This window comes from Rhea pennata, chromosome 7 (assembly GCF_028389875.1).
Source record: "Rhea pennata isolate bPtePen1 chromosome 7, bPtePen1.pri, whole genome shotgun sequence".
In the NCBI taxonomy this organism is placed as follows: Eukaryota; Metazoa; Chordata; class Aves; order Rheiformes; family Rheidae; genus Rhea; species Rhea pennata.
The window spans coordinates 7,841,945-7,859,772 of NC_084669.1; the positions used below are offsets into that span (position 1 = coordinate 7,841,945).

A 17,828-nucleotide genomic window follows, 5' to 3' on the forward strand; every position below is an offset into this window, starting at 1 on the left:
GGGTTGAACTGTTTTGCTTAGAGACTTACGTCATACACTCCAAAAAATTCTTTGGCTGTGTCCGTGCTGCCTGCTGTTAAATGGCCTACCTGCCATGCCACAGGCAGGGTTTCAAATACAGCTACTAAGTACCCTCTAAAGCAAAAGTGTTAGCACCCAGTCATGCATGCTCACCCAGCTCATGTGTCTGGGAGGCAATCATGTGGAAGGAAGGCTGGGAGATACAGAAGATGTTGCATTTCCAGCACCTTCTGAGACTTTTTTTTTTTTTTTTTTTTTTTCCTAGAGGAAGAGGCAGCTTTGGGGTTTACCTGATTTTAGCTATTTCAGTGATTGAAGCTTATGTAGATGTATCTCAGGTAGACATAGCAAACTCAGTATGGGTCATAATGACATTTTTACCCTGCAGCTCACAAGGCCTGTGATCTTTGAGCATGGTGCTATTTCTGCCACACTAGCAGTACCTGAGCAGGCTGCCTGATAGTGGGCTCCCATCCCACTGCACAAGCTGTGGGCGCGGAAATTGCTGTAATGCAAACACATGTCCCTTCTATTCTTTTTATATTTCAGACAACTGGATTTATCATTTAAATAAAGAAATGGACGAGAAGGAGGTACACAAAAGTCAGGAACATAATGAAATGAAAAGAAATCCAGATGTGGCATTCATTTGCCTGAAAGGACTGTTGCCTGTGCCTTCCCATGCAGCACAACAAATGACACTGTGTCAGATAAGGAAGCAACGATTCACGATTCACACGATTCGCGTCAAGAAGCCTTCACGCGACACAGTGCATGGTCATTCATTATACTCCGATTTGCAGTCTAACTAGCAGCAACCAGCCAAGAGGGCATTATCAACAAACTGAACAGATGAGTGATGCTCTTTTCCCTAAGTGTAGAGACTTTACAAAAACAAAAACAAAGAACAAAAACAAAAACAGGACAGCACAACCCTGCACTAGTCCCCTTACCATCTCCTGTTCTTCCAGCCTCAGCAGACTGCTGCATTGGTCCATTCTGCAGGTGTGCCATGCAGAGTTTTGCCAACCTATCTCATGTTTTGACATGACACTAGCATTTGGATCCAAAAGATAAAAAGGATAAAATACGTACTATGTAAATGGCAACTGACCTGCGGTGCTGAATCTAAGGGTAAGCACCAGTCTGGGCCAAGTAGGAAGAAGATTTAATGGGTTACTCGGACCTGAAGTTCTGTGAAATCTTGTTGATTTTGTCCAACTAACATTTAGCTCTTTTCAGCAGTCCGTATTTCCATTTCCTCTTTGCCATATCTGTTTTGTCAGGGAACTTGCTGGCTTCTTTACTGCTTTGAAGGTCCAACTTTTCTGCTTATTTCTCTACAATGGTACAGTCATTTGTCCTTTTCCTTCTGAATCGGAGCACCACTCCAAACAACTCTGTGAAGTATAGTCTATTATCCCATTTCTCTGCAAAGCATTTTCAACTCTTCATGTGTAATGCTCTATATAAAAATAAAATACACTGTGCTGTCTTAATAGCATAATTCTTAAACAGTTACGGCCTCATTCTCCTTCATTCAGGGTGCATAATTCCCATTGACAGCAGTAGGAGCTCTGCCAACAGAAGAATGAATTAGTTTCAGTGATTAAGGAAGACAGTTAGACACTGAAAGGTCCAATCCTGCTCTCCATTAGAAGTAAATGCAGGTGTAACTCACACACACATCTTGTCTTACAACTAAGACAAAAATTTCATGGAACAGCTTCATACTAACCAAACAGCAGGTTTGCTATCTAAGTTTTCATTGCAATAATCTGGCAGTAATCTAAATTGAGAGCAATTTTAATAACATCAGCTGCACTGTATCTTGATAGGAAAGCTTAGGATCAGTTCTTGGAGGTGTGCATCTTTCTGAACTGGAAAGGGTCTCTGCAGCTGAACCTCTGCTTCACTTGTGTGCTCTTTATTCTTTGCTCAGCGCTATGGATACACAAAGCACAGTCCCAAGGCATCTTCCCATGCTCAACAGACTTTGCATCACAAAATGTAACTTGTACATCGTGCTGGGCTGTCCTCCAAGTTTGGGGTCATGTACTACCAGAAGACAGCTTGCTCTCCTAACCTCACAGTATGCTGGATATGTCCTGACCTTTTCTCTTTCCAAAGTCCCAGTCTGCACAGAACTTCTGAAGAAGCCTCTGTGGTATTGGTAGGAGCATATCTTGGAGCCATTAATCCCTATACCTTTGCTATGCCCACTAAAAAGGAGGAGGGGGATGCTAAAGCTAAGATGTGTGCTTTCAGACATGTCTGATAGCAGAAGGGACACCTGAGACAAAATGGCTTCATCAAATGTTTTCTCACCTCCTCCATGACGTGGTTATGCCAAACTGCTTGCCTCTTCAATCCACCACAATCTTACTTTTTCTCCCAGAGCATACAGCTGTTAACTACTGTCTGAAAAGTACCAGTCTAGTGTTTTCCTCTGCAGTGCCATTAATCTTTCTAATGTATTATAGAATATCCTACTTGATGCTTAACAGAGGAACAAACTAAAATCCCAAACTGGTGCACTTCTGCTTCTATATTGCTCCTTCATGCAGTTTCCAGCCTGAGATGTAAGATCCAATCATGCTGATCACTGTTTTCAACTTTGTATAATGAAATAATCCTAACAATGTCCAATCCATTTTATAAACAAGCCAAGGTATTTGCCTCAGTAACCTTCTGCAGTAATAACTCTCATAAGTGATGAGACATGTGTCTAGCCATTTATTTTTCATTTTAAATTTGCTGCTTTTTAATTTAATCTGACATAAGTTTTCATATCGCATGACTAAATAGAGTCCATTGCTACGTTTTTTAGAATATTGACTGCCACAGTCAGCTCTAGTCCGACTCTATCCTTCTGAACAAAACAGTTCTAGACTTTACCATCTCTTTATATGAATCCTATCAGCTCTGTAATCATTTTCGTTATCATTTCTTAGACATTTTTAGACTTTGCTACATACTTCATGAGATAAAAGGATTAAAAAAGAACACAGAGTTAATGTGGATCTATAGTGTAATTCTGTGTTATCCCGGCATTTTCAGCTTTCTGCTCTGTTTTTATTTAATAAATCAAAATGATCTCTTTATTTTTTTTAAGCTGTTGTTATAGACAGAGCTGAATCAGATACCAATGACTCCTGGTGCTGATTCTTTTTTCTCAGAGGGTCCTGCAAATTAAAAGCTTTTCAGATCATTTGAGCTATGTAGCTAATCACTGATGATGTGCATTACCTTGCATTTAGACATGTTCAGAGTTGTCTGCCATCGTGATGCTTAGTTTCCCAGTGTGCTTATATTCATCAGGTAAAGTAGCCATCATAAAGTGAAGTAGCCCTAAATCCTCCCACAATCTACAGGGTGGGTTAGGTTAAACTACAGGGTCTAACAAACCAAACAACTGCATTCGTAGCTGTTCTTGTTACCTTTTCCATCATTTTTCTTGACAAAGTGGTAGGAAGTGTATTGAACTATCATTTCAGGCGTCCATTTGAAAGATTACTATATTTCAGGTAACAAAATTCTCCCAATATCCAAGATTTACCCAAAGATTCAGCCCAAAAGCTTACTGTAAAGGTGGTGACATTTCTTTTTAATAAGTCAACCTTCAAGCCCCATAGTTCAAGAGCCTATAAATCAGCCTTCTTGTTGGTTGGATATAGCCAAAAATACAAACAAACTTCCCTAAAACAGATCTGATTTTGTTTATGGACTGTTCTAGTTGTTTCTATTGAAATTTCCCATTTTCACATGGGAGAAATACTTGACAATAAAGCAAAAACTGTAACAAAAAAATCAAAATATGTAATATCAAGAAAATTTTCACCAGTCTATTTGTTGCCATTTCCTGCTGACCTTAGGATGATAGCAGAGTTTATCTCACTCCAGAGTAAGGAGAGAGCTTCTGTCCTCTCAAATCATTCTAATTATTGGACAGCACCTAGTGAACAGATGCTGTTTGATAAGACTACCCTGTACAGCCTTCCTCCAGCTCTTTGAGACATGTTTCCTGTTGGGTCTGGTCCAGTTGGTTCAGAACAAGAACTGAAATTGGATTGCTCTCAGCTGCTCTAATCTAAAATACTGCAAAAGTTTTGCTATTCATTCAGAATAGATCTTCAATGTTAAAAATTCAAGTATTAAAAAGGGTATAGATCACACCTGCTGCCCTGGACCACATCACCATTGCAAACTACTCTTGGCCTCTTCAGAGCTTCCAGCTTGCTGGCATTTACAATAGGGATGAATGAGATTGTAAGAGCTTTGGCACCAATAGTAAAGGTTCAAGCACTAACAGTTTTTGAGATGGTAAATACTCATGAATGCTCAAGCAAAGTTGTTAGCAGAGGGTGAAATGAAGGCAGAGGGAGGTTGAGTGTTCAGGTGCTGCTGGTTACAGGAGACAGGGACACAGCTGAGACTGAAACCAGAAGATCTAAGCCTTCAATCAGCTGCCAGGAAATAAATAGTATTTCCTCTTAATTTAAAGTCTTACCTTAGGAAAAGAATCATGTCTCACTGTTCTATCTCACCATAGTTCAGATGGTTCACATATGCCATAGGCATGATACAGGCATTGAGGCTTTCCATTAATTTACTGTCCAGATTGATAACTCTAAGGAGCAGCTCATAATGACCAAAATGTGTTTAATCACGATACACATGTGATACCCATGCTCATTATTACCGGCCTCCAGAACAGCACAGTTGATTCTGCCAATAAGCTCAGTCTAGTATCTGGAAGAGACAATACTGCAATTAATGGCAAAGTATGCAGGAAAATTAAGAAGCATCTAGTTCTGCATCCTGCATCAGGCTAGTAAGCAGGAGTGTATACAGACAGAAAAGCACAGGAATGTGATAGGTACAAAGAATAACAAGTATTTTCTGGATATGCTACTTTATTTTAAATAGATGTTGTCTGGATATGATTGACTAGCTTAAGTGGTTGTCTTGTAGAATGCTCGGTGAGGAATATAGTAGGCACCGGCATGATGGACATAATGCCCATATAAAGAGCTGATGAAGCTTATTTGGAAGCTGAGCTATATCCCCACTTCATATCGATGGATTTCTTTCAAGATCTATTTTTTATGAAGTTGCCTACTTATAAGATAAAACAAAATTGTCTTTCTCTTGCTATGGCACCTGTAAGAATTCTTGTGCAGCTGTAACACTAATTGCATATAAAACACACCATATGATATTCTTTGTATCATGGTACAGGAACCCACATATGACACTGAACAATACAAATATATCTGGGAAATTAGTCCTTGGGAAAGGATAATTGGTATTCTTTCTATGTGTGTAGGTTGCCAGGAACATAACAGTCCTATTTTTTCACTTCACCCCACTTCACTGTTGAGTCAAAGACTTCAGTCCTTTTCTTCAAAGACAATGTAAAACTTCTGGATGAAGACATGGTCTTGTTCTTTAATGATACAGCTCACCTATGTGAAAAGTGGAGCCTTTTCTAGGATCCCTTCCAGGAGATGGAGTCAATTTCCTCTAGAACAGAAGGCCATCTTCTACTACAGGTATAACAGTTTCCTCTAACATATCCTCTGAATACACAGTATTATCTGTATGTTGAAATTTCCAGTGTACAGCTTAAATTCTATGCCAATTTCCTCCCTAAGAATGAGAGGAACAATGTGTGCAAGAACAACACAGCTGTTAATTATGCCGTACAATGTGATTCAGGAAGTCACTCAGAATTCATGGTGATTAGCACAGCACTGGAACCTGTATGCTAGAAGAAAAACCTTCAAGTGAAGCACCCATCTTCAAGAAGACAAACTTCTCAACGCACAGAAAGCATCACTCACACTGAGTGTAAACTTCCTGTCCACTAGAAACATAGCGTATGTGCACTAGTAATTATTTTTTTTCCTGTTTCTTCTTCATTTGCCTTTCACAATGATCAAGGGTGTTGGAAGTGGGATAGGAAAGTCCTTGACACTTCGGCGCATATATATCAGTATGAGTAACTCTACCATATTTTCTGTTAGTTGGAAATAACCAGAAAGTGATTAGAGCCCAAGGTTCATTCCCACTGTACTGAATATGCATCCAAAAATTTGGCTAGCAGCCAACTCTTTGCAAACATATCTGGAATTTCAAAAGTAAATAATCAGAATCAAAACTGATTAGGCAAATTAATGGAAGAAAAATCTATGTAGGGACATCAAACATAGACCTTCTGACTAACATGGTCTTCTGACTCAGAAGATCTCTGAGACATGATTCTTTGCCTTGAGGCTGGGAGTGTGCTGGAGGAGTACTTCTCTTCTTCTTACACTCTCCCCTGCTAACCAGCAATAGATTTCTATCACAGACAGCATATCGAGTTATTAAATATTTAGTCTAACCTATCTTTTTAAAGTCTTTGCAAGTGCTGGGCTGGCTCTTCAGCTGAGACCTGTAAATTTACACCACATAAAAATCTATTAGGATGACCCTGTAGTGCAGGGATGGCAAAGGAGAATGATACCAGGTGGACAAAAGCTTATATTCGTAAGAAATATTTGAATTGGAATCCATGCTATATAGTAAATTAAGTAAAGTAAATGCAGGATCCTTTTGCTGAATCTTTTGACTTCAGGCATATGCACTGAAGCTCAATAGCAACTTAGCTTCATTTTCAGATTGCAGCAACCAGCTTGATCATATGACCCCCTAAATAGCAGTCATGACAGAAGTGTTTCATTGACAAAGAATAGTTTAGGAAGTAATAGAAATAATGTTTTTTCCATACCCATTCAGTAAAAGATTGTGAAGTAGAGATAAAAATAATGAACATAATGGTAATCACTGAGAAATACACTTTTTTCCCCTTAAACCGTATGCAATTTTAAAATAAGGTATATAATTTTTCATAGTTTCTGTAATACAAGAAAGGGTCTGAGAACAATCAATAATACAAAGTGAATAAAACTGTATTTGAAAAGCAACAAGATACTTAGCAAAGTACAGTCTGTGAGTAGATGTGCAATGTGCTAGGTCATTTTTAAAAACTTTTTTAAAGCAGAAGAGATAATAGTCTGTCCTTAAATCTTCCTATCTAGTGGCATGCCAGTGTAGAATTCAGTGTGTTAAAGCTATGGAAATCCCTGGAGCTATGAAAATAAGAAGGCAACAGTAAAAACTGTATTTCAAGTCTTGAAAGAACAAAACAGACAAGAATGTTTTATTTTAAGTCCGTTAGTGAAAAAAAATAAATGAAAATAGAGGTAAGGAGGTTTCTTGACTACTAGACTAGTGAAAATGTTGACATCATAGATATTTGAATTCCAAATGCTCTTCTAGATTTTGCCATTTGTTGCAGATGAGTGGACCTCAATTAAAGTAACTGAGCTGCATGGAGATGAAATTGTCTGCTCACCACAAGTTTGCTGCGGGATTAGACTTGTCATTTGAATTTTCAGATCCTGGACAGTACTATGTGTTCATAATGCGTGAAAAAAAATTTAACTGATCTAATAGGGGAAAGCCTTTTTATAGCACTGATTTCTATGGAGAAAATGGGATTTGCAATGCTGTCATTGAGACACTACATATAGGGCAGAATTCCCCTGGACTTCACTAGACTTTGGATCAGGTCCTTCTTGGAAAAAAAAAAAAAAAAAAAAAAAAAAAGCCGGAGGAATATCACACAAATATAATGTTTAATATCAGATATTCTGCTTCAAACAGTGTAATTGAGTTCAATGGCTGCATGTTTATTATTACAGCATATATATGCCCAGACATTAACACAATGAAAAACAGGGAAAAAAGCCATACACACTCCCACACACCTGTACAAATATAATTTAATTGCTCTCTGTGTTTCACAGTAGACCTTTTATGGAAATCATTATGCTTATTCTGTCTAAAAAAAAAATTATTACATATAAATGTTTGAAACAGAACTTTGTTTTGTTTAGCATTAAACAGTATGTCCCACCAGGACTGTTGATACTGCTTTGCCTACACACATGCTCACACTTATACACACACACACGTATTTATATATACCACAGACACAAAGCTTACTACCTGCTAACTGCAAGCCCATACTTCAGCTACATGTACGTGTTCTTCCTAATCTCCATCCACTTGTTGCAGCTCTCCTGAAATGACCAAGTCTCTCTTAAATGTACCATTTTATTAGCATCCCTTCACACAACAGGCTTGCATACAACATTGCAAATTCGTGGCAGAAATGAGCTCATTCCTCTCTCTTTCTGCATCTGCATGGAGCCTTGCACAGTGGTGCTGTGCTTTGTTTGGGGCCTCTGGGTATGACTGCCATACAAGTAGTAACTAATAACAACAAACCAATAGAGATTGCTGAGCTTCAGCTGCTCTAAGGAGAAATAAAATCTGGTCCATATTATTCTGTATGTAGTTATACATTTAAACATGTTTGTAAGGACAGGGACTAATTAAGAACTCAGGGTCACCTGCTCATTTGGAAATTGGCTTTTCAGAGAATAACAATAAAAATATATTCTTTTGTGATTTGTGGAAAAGTGACCAAGATTTAAGAGACCAGTCCCCCGAAATGTTTGTGAACAGTCTGTTCTTTTATTTCCTTTTTGTTTTTCTTTTTCTTTCTTTTTCCTTTTTCTTTTCCGCTTTTCATTTTCCTTTTTCCTTTTCTCCTTTTTCTCTTCTTCTTCTCTTTTCTTTTTTCTTTACTTTTTTCTTTTCTTTTTTTATTTTTTCTCCTTTCCTTTCCTTTCCTTTCCTTTCCTTTCCTTTCCTTTCCTTTCCTTTCCTTTCCTTTCCTTTCCTTTCCTTTCCTTTCCTTTCCTTTCCTTTCCTTTCCTTTCCTTTCCTTTCCTTTCCTTTCCTTTCTTTTTTTCTTTTCTTTTCTTTTCTTTTCTTTTCTTTTTTCTTTTCTTTTCTTTTCTTTTCTTTTCTTTTCTTTTCTTTTCTTTTCTTTTCTTTTCTTTTCTTTTCTTTTCTTTTCTTTTCTTTTCTTTTCTTTTCTTTTCTTTTCTTTTCTTTTTTCTTCTCTATTTCATTTTCTTCTTTTCTTTTTTCTTTTCTTTTCTTTTCTTTTCTTTTCTTTTCTTTTCTTTTCTTTTCTTTTCTTTTCTTTTCTTTTCTTTTTTCTTCTCTATTTCATTTTCTTCTTTTCTTTTTTCTTTTCTTTTCTTTTCTTTTCTTTTCTTTTCTTTTCTTTTCTTTTCTTTTTTCTTTTCTTTTCTTTTCTTTTCTTTTCTTTTCTTTTCCTCTTTTTCTTACTTGGGATCCCCATTTACACCTACTGCACAGTGCTAGATCCTTCACCCAGTTACACTGGTTTGGGCAAAGAGCAGGTCTTGTGAGGTGAAGGCTGTTATCCCTTAAATGGGAGCAGAATGGGTCCAGTGGGGCTGAGCACTGGGAAGGGCACTGCATCCTAATTTTAACTGGTGATAGTCTGCAATAAAATGTATGGATGGCTCCCCCAGCCTATTTCAGGTGGGTAAAATTCCCAGGCACCCTCAGGCAGAGAATGAGGTAGAGAAGAGCATGTCTGATGGATACTCCAGGATTTGTGTGAAAATTTCTCAGGGAAAATTCTTTCTCTCTCTCTCAGGCCCCTAAACTCTTTGTGAATGGGGCCAGTGCAACATGTGGCCTTTCACCTCACCCAAGAACCACTGCCAGACAGCCACACTCAGAGAATTGTTTGTTAATAGTCCAATTAGATAATTGCCATCTTTCACTCCTTTTGCTCTACATTTCCCATAAAGGAATGAATAAGGAGAGCAGCATGAAGAGGGCTTCTGCCCTGCAAGGTGACAAGAAGGACTGGAGCATGCTCTTTGCACAAGGCCATTTGCTTGAATTGAATCATTGTAGCCTAATCAATGGTCTTATTGGATTACTGGCTGTTGCGGTTCTCAAAGATATTGTAGCAGAGACAATGAAATAGCTAGAGTAAAACTTTCTTCCCTGCTAGTGGATCACGCAGTTGAGATTTTTCATGGGCTATCTCTCTCCCCCCCACCTCTGTCTCCCGCCCTTCTTTCTCCCCGTCGCTTTTTCTCCCCCTCCTGGATCTACTGCACACAAAGCTGGCATTTTTTTTTCAATGAGCAGGCTCTGCAAATAGGTTTAGTGTTTGTGAAGGTGCAGAATTAGCACACATACATGCACATACACACACACACGCACAGAGGGAGAGGCACAAAAAGCAAGTATCTGGACTGAAATAAGGAGAGGTAGGAGTTTAAGATGGCTGTCTGTGGGGAGATGTGTTAGGGAAGATTTCTGCTGGCCAGAATACCCTGCTTCCTTGGACAGATTTTCTTAAAGGAAAAAGTTTTTGTATGTGTGCGTGCTGGTGATCTGTTTGTTTGTTTAGAATTCAGAGTTTTGTTTTTTTTTTTTCCCCCCATCTCACAACTGCATTTTTCCACCCCTTCCTAGCAGCTTTATTCAGATTTATTTGGTGTGCTTTGGAGAAAGCCACTATATAATCGTAGGTCAAAGGCATACTGAAGAAAGTTAATAATGGCTGCTAATGGTGCTAACAATTCAGGGTGAATCTTGTCAAAAGTTTTTTTTTTTTTTTTTTTTTCCTTCTCTCTCTCTCCCACCCCCCCTTTCTCTCTCTCTCTCTCTCTCTCTCTCTTTTTTTTTTTTGGGAAGTCTCAGTCTTTTGATTGTGTGTTTCCTGAAAGCAAGACCAATCATTTCAGTTTATTCACTGGCTAAACTCTACTTGATTGGGGACAAGCACACAAACCATCCATTACGATCTGATATATTATCCAAACAATTTAGTGTATTCATGAGGTAACCTAAATGTGGAGGCTGCAAAATTACCCGTAATCAATTGAAACAGCGAGTGCGCGTCCCTCTGTGTCTCTAACAACTACATGTCTCTGTAATAAGGCAGACATTAAATCATTTTAGAGTTGTACTGTTGAGTACCTGATCACTGGGCGCTCCGGGAAGCTGGACAGTCACATTAGGACGCTGGGACTGAGGAAGCCGCTGCTTTTCCAGTGGGATAAAACCCGACCTTCTTTACCCAAGGTGCTTTACAGATCCCCACCGACCTGACCCTAAGCCGTGCAATATCCAGCATAGACTTCGTCGTCGTCTTCTTCTTCTTCTTCTTTTTTTTTTTTTTTTTTTAATATTGCACTACATGTTTGGGAAACAAGACAAAATGGACGTTAGATGCAGTTCAGAGACTGAAGCTAACCGGGTTTCGAAGAATGGACATAAAGAGGTCAAGGAAAGCAAAGGATCTGAAGGAAATATTTCTACTTCTTTTTTGAAGGATCAGCAAGGGACTTTTTCTGCCTCCGCAGCTACAGAAGATTGTAATAAAAGTAAATCTAGTTCGGCTGATCCGGACTATTGCAGAAGGATCCTAGTTAGAGGTACGAGATTGAGGTATTTCGGGAGGGTGGAGGAAGGTGGACTGTATTCATGCCCGAGGGATGTGTTTATTTTGTTTGTTTGGCTTTGGTTTGTCCCAAGGTTTAAAGACCTTCCTACGGGTCCAAGGGGAAAATCCCCGTGTGCCGCGTTTCCCGTCTCGGTGCTCTGAAGTCTATCGCTGCTCCAGAGCGCTGCTTTATTTCATCTCCTTCTGTGAATTTACGTCGGTAGCGCACGGGGAAAGTTAAGTCGCGTTGTATTTGTCTCCCAGCCTTTCTTTGTGCCGTCCAAACTCCAACAGTCGCTGCGGCGAAATTTCTCCTTCGCAGCTTGCGCGGGCGCGGCGCTCCCGCAGGGCGGCTTTCCCCGCACGGAGCCGGCGCTGGCCCCGCGCCCTCGCAAGGGCCGGCCGCGGACCTGGCCCCGCTCCCGCCGCCCGGGCGCGCCCCGTCCGCGCCCGCACACGCCGCCCGCCACCAGCCGCGGCCGAGCCCCGCAGCGCGCTTCGCCCCGCGCCGGCCGCGCCCGCCGGCGGGCGGCGAGGACCTCTCCACAGGGGAAGGGTTCCCGCTGCTCCCCCTCTCCCCGCGCCCAGCGTCCGCGGCAAAGCGATTTTTGTGAATAATCGCCATCCAAAGAGCCTTAAAAGCAGTGGAGGAAAGATGAAGGATTTTCTTCTATGCAGTACCACGTTTTATTTTTCCTCGTTGCCCGTCTCCTTCCCTAGCTAAACTAATTAAATCGTTTTAGGTCCCCGAAACTGTTACTGAAGAAATTTCGGTTTTATTAAAGTGCGTTTTGGGAAAGGAAGGAGAAAACAGAATCATAACAGAAATAGTGTAAAGCAGGCCTTGTAAACAATAATTAATCCTTTCGCGGCCGATTGACCCAGAGAGGAGTCAGATTAAAGCGATGTGGTTGTCTCTGATTTAAAATGTATTGAGGAGGTAAAATTACGGAAAGCAAAGTTGGAAAGGCTTTAACGTAACATGAATCTGGCTCTAGCTTGACAGTCGTGATAATAAGATTTGTCCTGCTTTCTTTCGGTCGGTGCCGCCAGGAAAGTGAGGTTTCTGCGGGTTGTTCGTTGCCTTGTTTTCGTTTTACCCTCCTTGCTTTCCCGATTTTTAAAACCGGTGCTCTCCCTAGGATGCTGGGTGAGCTGGAGATGTCCCCAGATTCGGGGGGGAAATCAGTCAGCTTGGGGCAGCCGATGCTTTTGCCCATAAAGCTTCTGGGTTTTGTTTGTTTGTTTGTTCCATTTTTGGTTGTTTTTTCCCCTCATGTGAGATTTGTTTTGAAAAAAAAAAAAAAGAGTTTTATATGTTGAGGGGTGGGGGGCAGAGGGTATTCGGCACTCCCCAGCCCGGAGCCCAGGGGGAACAAAGAGTAGCCCCCTAGCCACAAAGCCCGGCCTGGAGGATCCCTCCCCAGCCTCCCAGAAGGGCCATGGGTGATGCCGCAGTGTCGTACTGTCAGTGCAATGTGTTCAAGCCAATTTTAAATGGGTTGAGGGGATTATTTCCAGACCCCTGGGCCCCATCGCCCCCTCCTCCTTTCTCTGCTGTTTTTTTCCTTCCTTGGGTGTAGTGGCCAGGTGCAGTGCCGCAATTCCAGGGACCCTGCTCCGTCCTGTCTTGGGTCTCGGTCTCGAAAGCGCTGGCGGCGGTACTTTCTACCTCCCTCGGAAACAAAATTAAAAGAAAAGAAGAAAAAGGAGGAGGGTTGCCTGGGTGTAAAGCTGACTGCGCCTTTCTTTGCCAGATGCCAAAGGTTCAATCAGAGAGATTATTCTGCCTAAGGGGCTTGATCTGGACCGTCCCAAGCGGACCCGCACCTCCTTCACGGCCGAGCAGCTCTACCGCCTGGAGATGGAGTTCCAGCGGTGCCAGTACGTCGTGGGGCGGGAGCGCACCGAGCTCGCCCGGCAGCTCAATCTCTCCGAGACTCAGGTAGCCCCAGAGAGAGGGGAGCCCCGGCGCCCGCCCTGCCCTGCCCTGCCCTGCCCCGCCGCGGCGTGACGGCGGCGGCAGCCTCTCGGCCCGGCCCGGGCCTCTCCCCTGCGCGCAGAGCCCCAGGGCTGGGCCGCCCCTGCGCACCCTTGCGCGCAAATGCGCAGGCCCCGGACGCTGGCAGCCAGCGGAGCAGGCCAGCTGCCAAGCCGCGGGCTGCCCCCGAGGGTGCCCACGCGTGACACGCAGCGGGGCCTGCAGCCCGTGCTGGAGCTCGGAGGGATGCTGGGCAGACGTTAGGAAATAGGTGCAACTACAGGGCAGCTGGGGAAGGGGGACCCCGTGGAGGGGAGCGGTTGTAGGAAGGAGGCATCCCCCGAGCAGCAGGGCGAAGCTCGGGCCGTTTTGTGGCCAGGGCCTGTCCCCAGCACCGCTGCCCTTGCTGTCGCCGCGCCCGGGCCGCGGACACGCGTGTCCCCGCGCGCAGCCCGAGGCGAGCCGCTCTCGCGGCCGCGCGCGTCTGCGCACCCGCCCGGCCCCTGCACACCTCAGGGCGGCCCCGCAAGGTCCGTGGGGAGTCTGGCCACGAAGCCAAGCCCTCTCGGGCTGGGGCCAGCTCCTCGCCGGTGCTCGGGGAACGTCCCTGGCCCCGGCCCCGCCGGGAGCCCGGCGGCCCGCGGCAGCGGCCGCACCCGGCACGGCCCGCCCCGGCGGCCGGGCTCGGCCCCGCGGGTGCCCCGCCGGCCGCGGAGCAGCGTTGTTACAGCGAGGACGCAGGGGAGAGGCCGAGAGGCTCTGAACCAGCAGCGAGAGGAAGATAGCTGCTGAGCCCCGGGGGCTTTAGCCACCCTCAGGGCGGCCGAGTCAGAGACACTTCGTCTGATCTCCGTTTCCTGCGTGCTGTTGGGCGCAACAGATCGAGGGACGGGGCTGAAGTTTCGGCCGTATTTCGAGTCCGCGTCGTATTTTCGAGGGAGAGAATCGCTTCTCTGTCCTGCAATGGAAAATATCGGCAGTGAGGGGACAGTCAGATGTATTAAAACTATACGAAAGTGCAGGGAAGCATCTAAAAAGAACAAACTTCTAAAAGCTGGTTTCATATTTCTGCAAAATATCATAGAATAAATTCCTCTGACAAGCTAATTAGCTTTTTTATTTCCCCTGCCGGATAGGAATGACAAGTTGAATAGCTCGTAGGTTACAGAGACCGCCATGGGTTCTTTTGTTTTGTTTTGCGTTGGGGGGGGGGAGCAGAGTAGTGTTTTTTTTTTTTTTTTTTTTTTTTTTTTTTAACAGTTAAGAACTGTTTAAACGGGTTGGGAGGGGAGAGAGACTATCCAGGACAGGAGATCTGGAAAGAAGCACTGAGCTATTGTTAGACCCAGGAAATGCAACCTGACCTAAGCGAGAAGCAGCCCGGGTGGGCAGCGTGTGGGGGTCCCTCCGAGCGAGCTGCCTGGCCCGGGCGCCCGGGGGCAGCTGCCCAGGGCTGCACGGTCCCCAGCCTGCGGTACCGCCGCGGGCATGCCGCGACTTCGCCCTTAGCCGGCTTAGAATAAAATGATGGGGAAAGGGCCAGGTTCAACTCCTCGGAAACCACTGGCATAAAATAAAATGAGACGAAGTAAAGTGGAATAATATAAAGTAAGACAGAAAAAGATAAAACGAGCCAAGCGCTTCAAAATTCCCCTTTGCTACCTCTACCGGAGGCACCCCAAAGGGAGGAGCAGACAGGACATGGGGAGCCGCTTTGTGCGTTCTTGAAATCCGCCCTGCTAAGAAGCGCCCCAAGGCTGCAGGGCTGGAGCCCTGCTCTCCGTCTGTCCCAGGCCTCCCCTCCGCCCCACCCGCCACCCGACCGGGCGCCCCGCGGCGGAGCGCCCCTGCCCGGCGGGCTGCTGCCCGCCGCGAGGCCGGCCCGGGCGCGGGGGCCCAGGGCATCTCCCGGGGGGCTGTCCCTCCCTGCCCGCTGACCTGCCTCTCTCCCTGGCCTGCAGGTAAAGGTCTGGTTCCAGAACCGGCGCACCAAGCAGAAAAAGGACCAGGGCAAGGACTCCGAGCTGCGCTCGGTGGTGTCCGAGACCGCCGCCACCTGCAGCGTCCTGCGGCTCCTGGAGCAAGGCCGGCTGCTCTCCCCGCCGGGGCTGCCCGGCCTCCTGCCGCCCTGCGCCACCGGCGCCCTGGGCTCGGCCCTGCGCGGGCCCAGCCTGGCCCCGGGCAGCGGCGGCGCGGGCGCGGCGCCCGCCGGCGGCTCCCCGCACCCGCCGGCCGCCAGCAGCGCGGCGGGGCCGCCCCCGCCGGCGGCGCTGCACGGCTCGGCCGCCGCCGGGCACGGCCTCTTCGGGCTGCCCGTGCCCACGCTGCTGGGCTCGGTGGCCAGCCGGCTCTCCTCCGCGCCCCTGGCCATGGCCGGCTCGCTGGCGGGCAACTTGCAGGAACTGTCGGCCCGCTACCTGAGCTCGTCCGCCTTCGAGCCCTACTCCCGGACCAACAATAAAGAAAGCGCTGAGAAAAAAGCACTGGACTGACTCTAAGTAACTTCTCCGTATTTATATTTATAGTATCTATTTGTGGCGATATTTATGGGACAGACGGCGCGGCGCCTGCCGGCAGCCCCCTCCCGCCTCAGCCCCGCGGCGCGGCTCCCCTCCGCGGGCCGCCGCGGAGCCGAGCGGGGCCCCGCGCCCGCGGGGCGAGGCGGCGGCCGCGGCCGGGGCCGGGGGCTGCGGCGCCCGCGGGGCCTCGGCTGCCCGAGCCCCGGCGGAGCGGGGCGGCCTGGGCGGCAGCGCCTGCCCCGCCGGCTGGGGTTTTTTTTGTCCGTTTGGGGGTGTTTGTTCGTTTGTTCATTTGCTTTAACACCATCAGGAAAGGGGCAGAGAGGGCGAGGGGACCGGGGTGCGGTTTGGCCGGGCTGCTTTGGACCGGCTTTAGCCAATGCCCCGCGAGGGAGAAGGATTTCAGAGAGAGGAAGATGGAGCTGCCAGGTGGTGCCCGGGGGTTTTCCGGACTTCAGTGACTCTTAACCACAAAGGTTTGGGGGCTCCATATGTGTCGCCCCATTTTAAACACACTCACCGCACTATGGTACCCGAGTAACATCCTTGCTGTTTGCCCGTAAGACCAGCCAGGAAAACGTCCAGCAACTTTTATTTTTCATGTTAATTTTTGAATGTGGGAAGGGCAGGACCGGACTGCCTTGAAAATGTGTGCATGAAGTGGGGAAACAGAAACCCGCGGCTGTAGAGATTTTGAATGAAACAGTCTCTCCTTTATAGATATCTCAGTGCCCCTGGTTTTAGTCCCACGGTTTAGTACTTCGGACCTACCTGCAAAAGTAAATCTGCACATAAATAATGGAAGTCGGAACTCGATTTGCACCCAGATATGTTGTGCTGGTAATTTTTTTTCTATTTGATTTTTCCAAACGCTTTCAAAGTGCATCTAATTCAAAAAAATCTTTAGCCTTTCTTCCTCGTAAAGTAATCCTCTCGCATATTGATCACACAACAATTAAAATGAACGTAAATATAAAAATCGTATCTTTTGTTATTATTTTGTACTTTAAAATACATCTATGTAACAATCTTTTTTCTTCATAATTCTTACTGCCATTTTCTCCACTAAGATGTGTATTTCATCTTCTAGTATTCCGAATCGATTTCCTGTTCAATTTCAGTACTTGAATTTGCCAGAAAAGGGATTCTGTACTTAGCTAGTTCTTTGGGGAAATTTTTCTTTGCTTTGGTTTTAAGTTTCTTTTCTTTCTTTAAACTTTAACACATGACGTTTACAAACTGTATAAATACGTGCCACCAAACTGTAACCAAAAAAATTACAAAAAGTGGAATGGTTGCTGTAGTGTATAGAATTAATTATAGATCAGAACTGGACAGAAGGAGCTGGACAGAAAAGAAAATAGTAATTTTATTGTAAATTATTTACGTCTGAAGTTTCTAGGCAACTAGTGGAAAAAATAATGAATGAATCGAGCGCTGAGCCCTTGCTACTAACTTCTGTTCTGGATGTTTTGGATATTTGGATGTTTTGTATTTATGTGGTGAGAGTGAAATATACTATATCTATATGACGACGGAATTAGATGTATTTTCGTCTTATATTTGTAGCACCCAAATGACCATGATCTGATATGTGCGCTGAAAAAGAACGGGGGGAAAGAAAAAAGATATCTATCCCAACGTGATCCTCCCCATTTTCCTTTTTTTCCCCCCCTTTCTTTCTCTCTCTCTCTCTCTCCTTTTTTTTTTTTTTTTTTTTTTTTCTTTTCTTTTTTCTTTTAGGCGGATGTTGTGAAGTCGATTTTGTGGAGCGGCAGCTCCGCTTTCTGCCCTGAGTCACTGGGGCAATTTGGGACATTCCCAGTTAAACCCAGCTGCATCCTCGCCGGCTCCGACCCAGCGCGGCCCCCGCTGTGGGAGCACTGCCCGGCCCCGGCCCCGGCCC

General features: G+C 45.2%; 1 protein-coding gene across 1 annotated transcript; it reads left to right on the forward strand.

The window, feature by feature from the left end:
* Positions 1 to 11,176: 11,176 nt before the first annotated feature.
* On the forward strand, positions 11,177 to 15,895 carry VAX1 (ventral anterior homeobox 1). The gene is made up of 3 exons (XM_062580502.1): positions 11,177 to 11,414; positions 13,180 to 13,367; positions 15,365 to 15,895. The coding sequence occupies exons 1-3, from the start codon at positions 11,177 to 11,179 to the stop codon at positions 15,893 to 15,895; spliced, it is 957 nt and encodes a 318-aa protein (XP_062436486.1).
* The last annotated feature ends 1,933 nt before the right edge of the window (positions 15,896 to 17,828 follow it).